At 40.1% G+C, this 13,514-nt stretch overlaps 1 protein-coding gene across 3 annotated transcripts in view; it reads left to right on the forward strand.

The window, feature by feature from the left end:
• The first annotated feature begins 835 nt into the window (after positions 1 to 835).
• Positions 836 to 13,514, forward strand: part of PDZRN4 (PDZ domain containing ring finger 4) — a 273,876-nt gene continuing 261,197 nt past the window's right edge. The window contains exons 1-2 of one of the 3 annotated variants that reach the window (XM_072033923.1): positions 836 to 980; positions 6,278 to 6,397. In XM_072033923.1, coding sequence (XP_071890024.1) covers positions 6,359 to 6,397 — 39 coding nt within the window. In that variant the 5' untranslated portion in view covers positions 836 to 980; positions 6,278 to 6,358. Of the gene's footprint in view, positions 981 to 6,277; positions 6,398 to 13,514 lie in introns of those variants that run through there. The other 2 variants (XM_072033933.1, XM_072033941.1) reach the window with 2 other exon arrangements.

Below are 13,514 nucleotides of genomic sequence, written 5' to 3' on the forward strand. Positions count from 1 at the left end.
GAAAATCTAGACCACCTCAGGAAGACACTTACATTTCCTACTCAAAGAAGGATTCTTGCCTTGAAACATTTATGCTTTACATCTCACATTTTACATTTCAAGTAAAGTTCATTGGGAGGGAGCAAACCTTTAGTACATGGTAGGCATAGAGGTGCACCTGAATCTCTTCCACCTTTTGGCCCCGGAGGGCCTGCTTCTGGGCTGCCTTCAACTCCTTTATCCACAGCGCAAGGAGACCTTCATGGTCACAACAGGGGCAATGGTTTGCTACAGAGCTAAAAGTGCTGAGGCTGTCTCCATGCTGGTGGTACCAGCTTGTTCCTCAGACTGGATAAAGAGCTGCAGCCTCCCTTAGAAGGTGTGTCTGGATAATCCCTGTCTCCCGAGGGAGCAGTTTAACCACCAGCCAGTAACATATCCCCAAGATGAGGTCTGGGAAGAAGACATGTCTCAGTCCTCCTGTCAAACCTCACCCCTGCCTGACAGGAACTGAGGAGCTGTGGGGCAGGAAAAGCAAGTGAAATGATGCTCGGTCCTGTAGCTAGAGAGCCTGGTGGGGGGCAACCTTCCAGACAGGGTTCAGGCAGTTGTACTCCTCTCATAGGGATCTCCTTCCACTGCAGAGGAGTGGGCAGGCACCCAGCTGGCAGTGGACTCAGTTTTATAGCTCCTTTCTGCAGGAGCTGCACACGAGGGAAACTGGCAGCAAGAGCCCACTTCTCCTGGCCCACAGCACAAAACGGTAATTACAGAGTGGAAAGAGCTGCTCTTCACACGTGGCCAGTGCCAAACCTATTTCCTACTACATCAGGGAGCTCCCCAAGAGAGACTTGTGCTCTCCTCCACACCCAGCCAAGCCCAGATCATTGAGAAATTTTCCATGCAACCAGAGAGCACCTGCAGAGCTGCACGATTCTTCCCGGGAAGGCGATTTGCCTGGATTGGGTCCGATAGTGGGGCCAGGCCAGGACATTGAACAGGTGAGTAACTCTGTGACAAAGAGAGGGGTCAGAAGGGGTGGCCCCAAGTGCTCTGTCATTTCTGTCCCTAAGGAGCTGTTCTATCCTGAGATGACCTCTGAACAGTTTCTGATCTCTGCTCGCAGATGGGTTGTCAGACATCTTTTTGGGGGGTGCCATAGCTCCTGTGGGATTTGTGGAGTCATGGGCCATCCTGCTTTTCTGCTAGCTGGGGCAGGTGGGGGAGGCAGGTGTGGAGTAGGGGGGCTGGGTGCCCAAGGACATGTTTTTGCAGCTGAGCAGGCAGAAGCTGCACGTCTGCAGTGCTTCCCAAGCAATTAAATGGTGTAATGATGTCCTCATATGCTTGAGCAGTATTTGGGCTGCCCTGTGCCTCCTTGCTGTCACAAGCTCTGCCGCCTCTAGGTGGACCTGGGCTGCCCAGCAAGCTTTTCTTGCTTAATATCCAGGCACTGGGCCAGCCTGAGCCTCAGTGGGGTGGGCTCATAAGAAGCCAGCGGGGACTCAGCACCACTACTCTTGTGCTGCTTGTCACTGTGGATACAATCTGAAAGGCAATATTTCAGCTTGTACGATGCAGTTTATCAGAACTACGTTTTCCCTGTCCAACATTTGAGTATTTGGAGTTTCAGATTGATGGCTTTCTCAGCTGGATGGTGTTCATGACTGATTGCCTAGGCAGGAAAGAAGAGAGAGCTTAAAAAAAGGAGGAAAAAATAAAGATATCAGTGCATTGTATTTAATACTCTACATTATTTACTAGTGAAAGATGACTGTCAGACAGAAGGATGTCAGACATTGTACAGGACTTGTACAGAGATCCGCTTCCCCTGACAGTGCATCGAGTGGTTAAAATCAAAAAATGAAATGCAGTGGATGTGGTACTGAGTTCAAGCAGTAGCAGCAACCTAACAACTTCCCCTCCTGGGGTCTAACCTGCCTGGAAATAGAAATAATCTGAAATAATCACTGGTTAATTTAATCTGCACCTGGGTGGTAGGTGCTTCAACTTCAGATTTGCCTCTGATGCCTTTTGAACTTGCAGGTCACTATTTCTCTTCTTAAGCAATTCTCCTTAAACACTTACTTAAACACTACCAAAATGTATACTAAAACCTCTACAGAGCAATGTCCATAAGGTGTTTTTTTATTTTTTATTTTTTTAATTCAGTTCAGGAATATTTTTGTCTTACTTGTCTTGGTAGGGTTGGGCCCACAGGCATTGCAGAAATGTAGTTTACTCAGGTAAATGGACTCCTTCAGACATATTTATGAAGACCATCCATCTTGAAAGAATTTCAAAGTATTTTCAGCACTACGTTTAGTTTCCAGTTGGCAATATGAAAAATGTGATATCCCATAATTCTTCTAAACCATTCTTCATTTTCATTCTTGTGGTTTCAGGATCTGTGTATAATATGACACTTGTTACTGTGATTTATGGCTTTAGGTGAACAATATGCTGTATGTGGTGTTAATTGCACTGGATGCAATCCAGAGACATTAAAATGCTCATCTTCCCTCCTTTGTGCTAATAAGCTTTGATTTCTAACCTGTCAGCAGGGATTATTTATTAGGGAATCGTGTTTGTGATTCTACACAGTAGCTCAAGTGTCAACACTGTCATCCTAGAAACCTTTATTCCCTCCTCCCCAGCAGTTTTGACACAAAAGAAAAGTTACTGTGTGCTGACTTGGCTTAGGCACCATCTGAATGCATGCTTTGGGCGGTAAGGGTATCATGGAAATAAATACAAGAGTTTAGGAACAGATATTTAAAAAAAACAAAAACAAAAAAAAAAAAAACAGCCAGACAACATTCTGAAACTCATAATAATACTCTTGGTCACAGAGTGACATATTAAGTATTTTATTTGGAGTAGATGGAGTCATTTTGACTAAAGGTTTGAGCAGAGGTAAGAAATCCAGAGCTCCTGATATCTAACATTAGTGCTAAAAGAGTTTCCTTGTTTTTGCAGAAGTCAGTTAATCTCCCTACAAAGGTTTCCCATTTCCTAAGTAGAGCTAAATGCTTCTTTTTTGTCTCAGATAAGAATTGGCTAATTGGTTAACATCCACACAAGAATAGTACTATATAAAGCTAAGTACTGCCTTTCATGAGAATTCTGCATTTTGTTGTTGATTATTTATAAAAATACATAGCTTTGACTTTTTCTGATCAATTTGGCCATTAACTAACAAAACTCTACCTAATGCTTATGAGTACAAAAATCTATCAAATAGCAAAACAAGAAAATACACTCTCTGAGCAGAATATAACTTTAATATGTTAATGTGGTAACATTTAAAAAACAAGATGATAAGCAGACAGGGCATGTAGGAAATGTAACAAATGTAAATTCAGCTGTGAAGTGCTTCATATGACAGGCTTTTGGTATCACCAAATGCAGTATGTTCTGCTACAGATTTAACTGGAAAGACAAGAATAAAAGTGTGAATAATCAAGGCAGCTGCATCAGTGTTACATCTGGGTCCTTATATTGTAGCTGGTATAATTTTTTATTTATTTTTAATTATCTAGTTAGTCTGGAAGTAAGTCTTCCCATTTTTGGAAACCCTTAACGTTTATGTTTCCTATGTGTTTTCATTTTTTAAACTACGTAGTTATAATGTTGTATTGATACTTTTTTTTTTTTTTTTTTTAATTTAATTGCCATGTTTGTTTGGAATTAAAACTAACCTGTCTGCACTTAATAACACAAACAATTAAATATTCTCAGTAAGATTCTCACTACGCCAGCTGAGCATCCTCAGAAGATTTTTTTTTTTAATTGCTTTATATGTTACTTTTAATTACATTCCTTTCCCAAGCGATTATAACCTCATATAGGCCCCATTCCTGCAAGCTATCCTGGCACAGAAGCAGAGGCAGAAAAGTGCTGGGAAGGACTGCCGGGAAAAAAAGGCATAACCTTTCAGTCAAAACAGAGGGATGCCAGGAAAGCTGTAGGTCTTGTAAAGGGTTCTTTTTAGTGAAAAAGCCAGAGAAAAAGTCAAGTAGTTTTGGAGACATGAGGAAGCAGTAGCCTGTAGCTACAGACCTGGAGAATGCTGGGAGTTGGCAAGAGAATCTTCTGGAGCATCAGAATGAGGTATAAAGTACAGAAAGGGTCTTCCTTTTGGAAGAAAAACCACAGTGTGCCTTGGGGCTAGGCCACCTGAATTCCTCTTTTAGCACCGCAGGGTTTGAGCTTGAACGTTGCTCGAGGAGAGAAGTACATGGTGCCACCAGGGGAGACTTTTCAGAGAGGAGCTGTAATCCTCAGGAAGCACTGGCGCATGACTGACGCCAGATGCGAGGCCATGGTCTGGGGAGGAAGAGAAGTTGGTAGGGAAAAGTCCAACACTGAGGTCACTCAGAAAGAGGTTTCCATCTTTTAGGAAAGAAGAAGACTGATGAAGGAATACATTTCCCACCCACAAAGTAAAATGCCTCTTACAGTGGGAAGGAGAGTTTGCACCAAATTTCAGCAACTAAAGGAGCAAGTTGTGAAAAAACTGAGTCCCATTCCATGGCAGGACTACAAGTTCTATGAAACTTTGAAGACATGGTTTAGGAGAAAGAAGACAGAATTTTGGAGTTCTGGCCTCCAAAGCACTTACTTTTAATGATCTCCCTCATGCAGGCCTCAAGCACAGTACAGCTGTAGTGTCTTAGGGTGCAACAAAACCTTTTAGGTTACAAGAGTTTGAAGACACAGCTGTAACTATAGCCAACATCTGCAAATGTTGATTGATTAACAACCAACACAGATGATGAACGTATGCTGTCCTGCTGACTGTAGCTAATAAACTAAACATAGACAGCTTTAAAACTAGATTTTCTTTACCAAGTGATAAAATGGCCTCAATTTGCACTGGGGGTGGTTTAAGTTGGATGTTAGGAGAATTTTCTTTACTGAAAGAGTTGTGTGGCATTTGAGTAGGCTGCCCAGGGAAGTGGTTGAGTTACCATCCATGGAGGTCTTCAAGAAACGTGTAAACTTAGAATTTAGTAGCATGGTTTAGTGATGGACTTTAGTACTAGGTTAAAGGTTGGGCTAGATGATCTTAGAGGTCTTTTCAAACCCGAATGACTCTATGATTCTATAATTTCAGAGTTAGGTGTTACTGTCCCAACTTATTGGCTGTCTACATACATAGACCAAACTACTTCAGTGTGCCTTTCCTGCACTAGTCTTCATTTCTCCAGCCAGAACTGAAGATTGAAACACCTTCAGTGGCAAAACTGTGCATCTTACTTGATATCTGAGTGTCTTAATTTTAGTTACTCAATCTTGTTATATATCTACCATCTAAAATGCAAATGATTCTATTATCTTTTTTGGTGTAATAATGGGTCCAAGCATGAGGTTTTATTAAAAATACTTATTTGGATGTCCTTGAATGTACAGTGTTCATGTTTTTTATTTATTTTTTTCTTTTTCCCTAGCAATCAGAAGTAGACAGCAATATCTCGTAGAGTTGTTTCATTTTAAGGAAATTTGCATTTCTGACAAGATTGCATGATTCTGTGATGCCAGGTCTTATCAAAATGAATTGTGTAATAAAATCATAGACATAAATGAAATGATAATTGACTATAATTATTGTTTGAAACAATATATTATTTTTAATAATTCCAGTTGGCATTTCTACTAATTTCAGTTAAACATTGGCAACTTGAAGAGTTAATTTCACATTCAGCACAAATACAGTGGTGGAATCAGGATCAGCCTCACATTAGGAATGCATGATTAGTAAGTAATATGGTAATATGACCCTTAAATCCTTGGTTATTGATTTCCAAAATACAGTCACCCCTTCTATAACAGTAATTTAAATTTTTTATGCCAAGGTTAATGACATTACATTAGCTGTACACAAGCACATATTGTTCAAATGAACGCAGCTATCATGCAATCCAGATTGCTCCCAAGTGTCACCTCCTTTTTTTAACAGTAACAGTCATAACTGATTACTTCTGTAATATTTTTGAAGAAAAGATACCTTAGAGCTTAGCTGAATGTATATATAGTAAAGAACATAAAGGAGGAAATTATACATATTTCAATTCTGTGTTTCTTTAATTCTTCCTTTGACTTTTAACAGATGAAAAATTGCTTTTACAAGGTGAGATGGTGTTGCCTTTATGGAAATAATTCTTGGAGGACCTCTTTGGAGTAATTTGGCCACATTTAATCAAGTTTTTCAAGGTGTGCTGCCAGCATTGTGATCTCCACCTCAGGTCTAATGGTAAAAAGAAACAGAAATGAGCTGTCTTTTCTCCTTCTGCAGCAGCTTTCCCTCTCCAAAGGGAAAGTCCTACTGCTGTTGCTTCAGTGAAGAGGCTGATGTTTGGCAGTTTTTGATTTCTTCATGGACTCAGCGCATCTCCTACAGGAAAGATTAACAAAAGTAAGTGCAGAGCTGCTGTACAATATTAGAAATGGGGAAATTAATTTTATTTCTTATAAGTGCTTGCCATGAGAAACAACATGAACCTAGCTGTGTTCATAGGACACTCTATGCAATCTAGCTCTGAAAATTGAGGCAATTACACCTGTTTCCATATCCAAAGGAGAGGGATTGCTTAAGATCCCATCATGGGAGCAGGATGTGAGGGCCGAGGGTCTTGTAATAAAGATCGGTTGTTTTTCTGGATGAGTGAACACCAATAGACTGATGAGATAGAGGAGAATTGTCCTTATCACAAGATGTTTCATAGAATGAATATTGAAATCTCTCTTCTCCATAAGTGTTGCTGTAACACTGGCACAACAATGCATTACTAGTTTTTTTTCTTATAATATACTAATACGTCTTAAAACCAAATTGCTTGACTGGGCATAGATGAAAAGTGTAGGTATGAACAAAGGTATCTGTATTATGCAATTAGCAGCATATGTATACCTACAGAGAAGCTCTTTATCTGTTCTCGCCATTCATTTTGCCCTTCATTGCTACTAGATATGTGTGCTCTACACAGCAATATGAGGAGGAAAGGTGCTGAGTCATTGCACCCTGCAGGTTTGTGCTGCTGCAAGCTCAAAAATGAAAATAATAAAAATGTAGCGTAATATTGCATACAGGCAGCAGAATCATGAAAGCCATTATGTGCCAAAAAAAATCACAGTTGTAACTAATTCAGAGAGCAAGTTAAGTTTCTGTGTCAAATCATGTATTTAGCATATATTAATGTGAAGAGAGACAAAGCAAAGAAAAGCAAGTCCACCTGCATCCACTTGTGTATGAGTTATTTTTGTGATCTTCTGAATACAAATGTCCTTTAACCACATAAAAAAAAAAAAAAAAAAAAAAAAAAAAAAGGTGGAAGATCTTAGGTTTACAGCATTTGCTCTGTGCAGTAGTTTAGATTTTTAATTTTCCTCATTTGACTAAGACTCCCAGACTGAAAAATTTTCCCCTTGTAAATAATTCACGTTCTCTTCTTGTGACTGCAAAACAAGCCTGCTTTTCCACCTGCCAGCACTGATGTGTAAAGCACAGTATGTAAAATAGTGCCCAAATGAAAAGATTTATTAAAATTATTGCTATGAGAAACCTGAAATACTGTGGGTACCATTTCTTTGTTGTAAATGGCCTTCCACAACTTGATTTTGAAGACACTTTTCTTCCAATACAGGTTGTCCTAAAGTTCATTAAAAGAGCACAGAACACATGAGGAATGTGAATAATTTTGACAGTAATTTAAACTCAATGGGAGTGGAGTATTTGCAGAAGTTTACACTTTTTTTTTTAGATCATTTCTGAAGCCAGTTCTATCCATACCCATGTCAAATGTACTTTGTCCCAGAATACTTTGCCCCAGAATATCATATCTGCCTCTGCCTTGCACAATGCAGAGTGCCCATGGGAACGCTGCTACACAGCCCAGTTGTACCACTCTCCCAGCCAAGCCCCACTAGTGTCCATCAGTCACACACATCCCATAAGCTACCATGCAGCCTACACAAGAGTTACTCCCTGATGCTTTCTAGTTATCTGGCATCAAAAATCAACAGACTCCAATGGTGCAGGACCCCCAAAAAGGGCACTTGGCAGTGGAGTTGCAGGGAGTGGTGCATTGCTTTGTGGAGTGGAGGCATTCCCAGTCAGCCCTAGAGAGTCCCGTGAAGGCATCTCAGGTTGTGTGTGTTCACAGCTCCCCTAGCTATGCAACCAGCCCTGCTCCAGCTCTTGCTCTCATATGGGAACTGAGGGGATGGAAGATGCTGCAGAGGGGACCTGATGGATGTTATAGATGCAACCTCTGAATCAACACTGAAAAGCATTTGAAATTTCCCAAGTGATCAAAATCACTTGAAGGAATTCTTACTGAGGACCTGTCAGAGAGAAGGGGGAGATGACTGGATAAATCAAGGCTTGAGTGTGTGTCTTTTTACTGTGTAAAACAAAAAGAGAAAGGAAAAAAAAAAAACTTTCACTAAATATTCAGGAAACTAGTGCATTGGTTGGTGTCTGATAACCTGTAAACAAGAGAAATGTCTCCAAGCCTACAAAACACCACATGATAGTAAAACAGGGCATCTCCAATGCCGACTTTTAGCACCTTCACCTTGTAGAAGGAGCAAGTCCTACAGCATGTGAGCAGGAAGAAGTGCTGTAGAGTTGCTGTGAAGGTCGCAGGTTGGTGAGCAATGGGTTATTGCAGTGAGGATATAGCAGCAGCAAACTTTGGAGAAGCAGTGGCAGTAGCACTGCGGGGATGGATGGTATGTGATGAAGTAGCAACAGAGCAGTGGTTTGGTGTTGGCATGTTGGAGGGAAGGGTTGTCATCCAGAGACACCTGGACAGGCTTGAGAGGTGGGTCTGTATGAAAAACACAGTTAAACAAGGCCAAGTGCAAAGTCATGCACAACATAATCCCAAACACGGATACAGGCTGGGTGACTAATGGATTGAGAGCAGCCTTGTAGAGAAAGGCTTGGGGATATTGGTGGATGAAGAACTGTCAACATGTGCTCATAGCCCAGAGATCCAACTATATCCTGGTCCACATCAAAAAAAACGTGACTAGCAGGTCAAGGGAGGTGATTCTTCCCCTCTTCTCTGCTCTCGTGAGACCCTACCTGCAGTACTGTGTTCAGCTCTGGAACCTTCGATATAAGAAGGACAGGGACTTGGTGGAGTAGGTCCAGAGGAAGGCCATGAGGATGATCAGAGGGCTGGAGCACCTTTCCTATGAAAAAAAAGCTGAGAAAGATGAGGTTATTTAACCTAGAGTACAGAAGGCTGTAGGGAGACCATATATTGGTCTACCAGCAACTAAAGGGGTCCTACAGGAAAACTGGGGAGGGACTGTGTCAGGGAGTGGAGTGATAGGACAAGAAGTAATGCCTTTAAACTAAAAGACAGTAGATCTAGATTAGATGTAACAAAGAAATTATTCATTATGAGGGTGTTGAGGCCCTGGCACAGGCTGCCCAGAGAAGCTGTAGATGCCCCATCCCTGGAGGTGTTCCAGGCCAGACTGGATAGGGCTTTGAAAAACCTGGTCTGGTGGACCGTGTCCCTGCCCATGGCAGGGGGTTGGAACTGGGTGGTCTTACAGTCCCTTCCAATCCAAACCATTCTATGATTCTAAGTAACAGACCTCACATTTTTCATATGCTTAGAAAAAGAGAACTACTTGCTAATCCTCCAAGCCCAGGCAGTTTGCTGAGTGGTGTATAGGCAGGTAAGCTAGCTACCTCCTCAGTCAGCTGAGAGACACATTTCAGGACTTTTGCCAACACACCTTGCAACAGCAGTAGTTTCATCTGGTGCAAATTGTTCAGATTTTCTAAGCTGATTTTAAAATTATTATTCTTCTTCAACTTCCATGGGGAAAAAGAAAAAAAAAATGAAAAAAAAATGAAAAAAAAAAAAAAGACTGTTTGCTTAAACCTTTCTTTCTAAATCTATTATTTGCCACCCTGAAAATATAGCTTGCTCTTGAGCCCCCTAATTTGATTTATTTCCTACATTTGAGCAGAGAGAGGAAGCACTTCAGTGTTTTCAATGAGTCTCTAGCAAAATGAACCAGGCGCATTTGCTCTCTGCCACTGCCTGCCATACTTTCAGCAGCAAGCATATGAAAGCTTTTATCCTTGTGCTTGCAAAAGTAGACCCCAGCCATACATTTAACTCTGAGTAGACAGGGATTTGCCCACATGCAGTTATTGGGAAAAACTGGGGCATACATTATAACAGATCTCTGACAAGACCTCCAATGCTGATGTTAATTGAATGTTTTTTTTAGGATATATTTTCAATCTTGTTTCTCTCCACTTGTCCAACTTTCAATACTCCTGAGAACAGGGAGATGACAAGAATTAATGCCTGTTTGCATTAACCCTAACTTTATTGTCACTTAATTAAGCATGATTAATGTCAGGAGGCAAAGGAGAAACGTCAAGCTATTTTCAACAGCTCTGTACTGATGAGTTCAGAAAAACAAGTAGTGGCATTACAGTGCTGATTATAATAAAATCCAGCCAAGAGATGCATTGTTTTGATTGCAAGGTTTATTCTTCAGCCTCTGACAGCATACTGGTAAACTGCCAGTGACTGTAACCCCTAGAAACCTCACTTAAGAAGCATGAACCAAAAATACAAATGCTACCCCTGAAAGTTAAAAACAAAGGAGAAAATACTATTCTGAATTACTCAATAGTTGTGAATCTGTGTAAACTGTATTTGGGTAGTATTTTCTCAGCTATTTTAGGGAAACAGAACTGTCCAGTTTTATATTTTCACTATTCTTTATTAATCTCCCAAATTGAATACACAGTTCTGATCCACTGCCAAAAGTAAATCCATTAGGATTCCTGCTAGGTCTAGCAAAGCAGACCCAACATCTGTAGGCTAGTGGGAAGAGCAATAGATGTGGCAGGCCTGGCATTTTATCTAAGTTACTAGAAATAGCTAAGCTCTCTAAGACTTCTTTTTCAAATCATTACAAGGGGAAAAAGTGAAAGAAATGAAAACCAAATTAAGATTGGTATTGTAACTTTCCTGACTTCTTCACTGTGAAATGTAGGACTTAAGACAGCAGTGTGACTTTGTGGTGGTTGTATGTGCCAGGTGATGATCTAACTCAAAGAATTAGGGTAAGGAAGTGTAGGTGGAAAAAAGATGAATTATTTTCTCCAATGGATGTGACTGTATAATCTTTCTAAAGGTTGAAGTGAAAGCATATACATCTGTTCATTTTTTGCTAGAAGGGGAAGTTTGTTTTATTTTCGTGTTTTCCCTGTGATCTGGGAGCTCCATGAAGAGTCTCTTACACCCTTCTCCTCACATACCATCAGGGGGAAAAAAAAAAGTAAGAATTTCTAAGAAGTGAGCACATGCAAGTAGCACAAGGCAATGGTTGGGTGGGATTCCTCCCACTTTCCCCTCCTTCCTAAAAGAAATTTTGCCTTTGTATGTGCTCCTCCCTTCTATGGCAGGGAGGAGACCTTAGCTCATAGCTCCTGACTAGCAAAGGAGGAATGGAAAATATGACACAAACTGGAGGAGCTGCCAATGAAAAAGAGGAGGGAAAGTGACCTAGGGAGAAGAAGAAATGGGCATATTGAAGACTGGAGGACAGATGGGTACTGGTATAGGGAAAGGCAAAATAATTATAGGGAAAAGTAAATGAAACCATTAAAGCCAAGAAATAAGGACAGAAAAATAGAAAATAAATTGGAAAAGTTTGAGTAAAGGAAAATAGATTTGTAGGTCTCATGTCTGGATCTGTGATGCTTCATTTTTGTACTTTGAAAATATATCCTCTCTCTCTCTCTTTTTTTTTTTTTTCTTTCTTTTTCACTTTGCTTTTTAAGGATTCTCTAGGTGGTCTTGCAGTGTATTAAGAACTGACTTTTCGAAAACAATTTTTGTTTACAGAGAAGACTTTTTACACACACATAGTACAGCTGAATTTTCATTTTATAGATAATCAAGGCAGCAAAAACAGACAAACTAATCAGGAAGGCTGATCTGGTCTGGCCAGCAAAACCAGCAGTTTGTGCTCTTCTTTTGTTCTTATTTGGTCAAATTATTTAATATAAAAAGGGATACTGTTCTGCTGAAGACCTACACGGAGAACAGTATTCCTGCCATGAATGTGTCCTTCGAGGAATTTTCTTGTTTACTCAAGAGCTCTAGCTTTCAGAAAGCTTTCCCCTGCCTATTCATTTCAAGTAAGGAGTTTCGTGTAAGGAAATAAAACCTTTTATGCCACAGTTGAAGTGATAGGAAACAGCTGAGGAAAGAAAACTGTCATGGGTGACCACTAACTGACGTCACTCTCCTGAAGCATTCAGCAGAACAGTCATTTTAGGGAGCAACAATTTGCAAGCAGCACCATGTTTTCACTGGACTCCAACCTTGCCATTTGTAATATCTAGCTATGGTCTTTGGTTGTGAAGTTTAGTGCCCTTGGTGGGTTACAGTGGAGTCCATTAGGCTAGTTACATAGGCCTTAAGAGCATTTCAATCTCAGCCACATAATTATAATGTGCTTTGTCATCTAGCCAGCCTGGGGAGACTATTTAGTGTGAGTCATGAATTAGAACTTGATATTTCATACTATCATTGGTGGTTTTCAAACAAATTTCTCCCTCTCCCTCTTTCTCTTTTTCTCTTCAAATACATTGTCAACTGTTTTCTGTTTTTTTCTGAAGTGAAGGAGATAAAGCAGTCTGTCATCCCCCTCTCAATCCCCATTCTGGATGTGGAAATCATTGCACAACATGGTAGAGGAGTGAAAAGGTGTCATTGAAGTATGTGATGTGTCTGTGTGCAATGGTTAAATGCAAAAGAATGACATTTTATTACTTACTTAGCATGTATTTAACTATTTCTAAAGCTATATCCTGGGTAAAATGATTTCTGATTTAATAACAGGAATGGTATAAAATTTTAAGCATGAATTTTAAACAATTATGTTGCTGTAGAAATGCCCTTTCTTTCTTCAGTAAATGATATAAATTAAATATTGTGCATTCAAGTGTCTGAAATAACAAGAAGAGATCTAAAATCTAAAATTTAGCTCTAGATAAGAAGTGAAATTATTTCCATTGCTAATTTTATTCTGCAGAGCAAATTTCCCCAAGATATTCACAGCCTCATCCTCATTTTTATTTCCAAAATAAATCAAACCCTATTCTCAAGAATCCTAGAGCCATATGGTCAGTCACACCACTGACCAACAAAGACAGCAGGCTGGATTTCATTGAGGGCTAATAAGCATAGTGGAAGATAAAGTGTAATGCTAACTATGTCATAACAGGTCTGCATCTAAACCGACCCAAAATGTGACATAGTGAAATGGAGAAAAACACTTTAGATTTTCTGTTTCACCTTCCAAACTTATATATGTGAAAATTCCAAATTTCCATACGTGAACCGTATTGAAAAAAGTACAATGCTTCCTCTGGGATCTCTGAATATTTATTTTAGTCTACTGCCAAAGCAGGACCTGTCATGAAGTTTCCCAGAGTGGTTATTATGAGGGGCGGGAACAACAGTTGTGAACTG

Source organism: Anas platyrhynchos, chromosome 1 (genome assembly GCF_047663525.1).
Source record: "Anas platyrhynchos isolate ZD024472 breed Pekin duck chromosome 1, IASCAAS_PekinDuck_T2T, whole genome shotgun sequence".
In the NCBI taxonomy this organism is placed as follows: domain Eukaryota; kingdom Metazoa; phylum Chordata; class Aves; order Anseriformes; family Anatidae; genus Anas; species Anas platyrhynchos.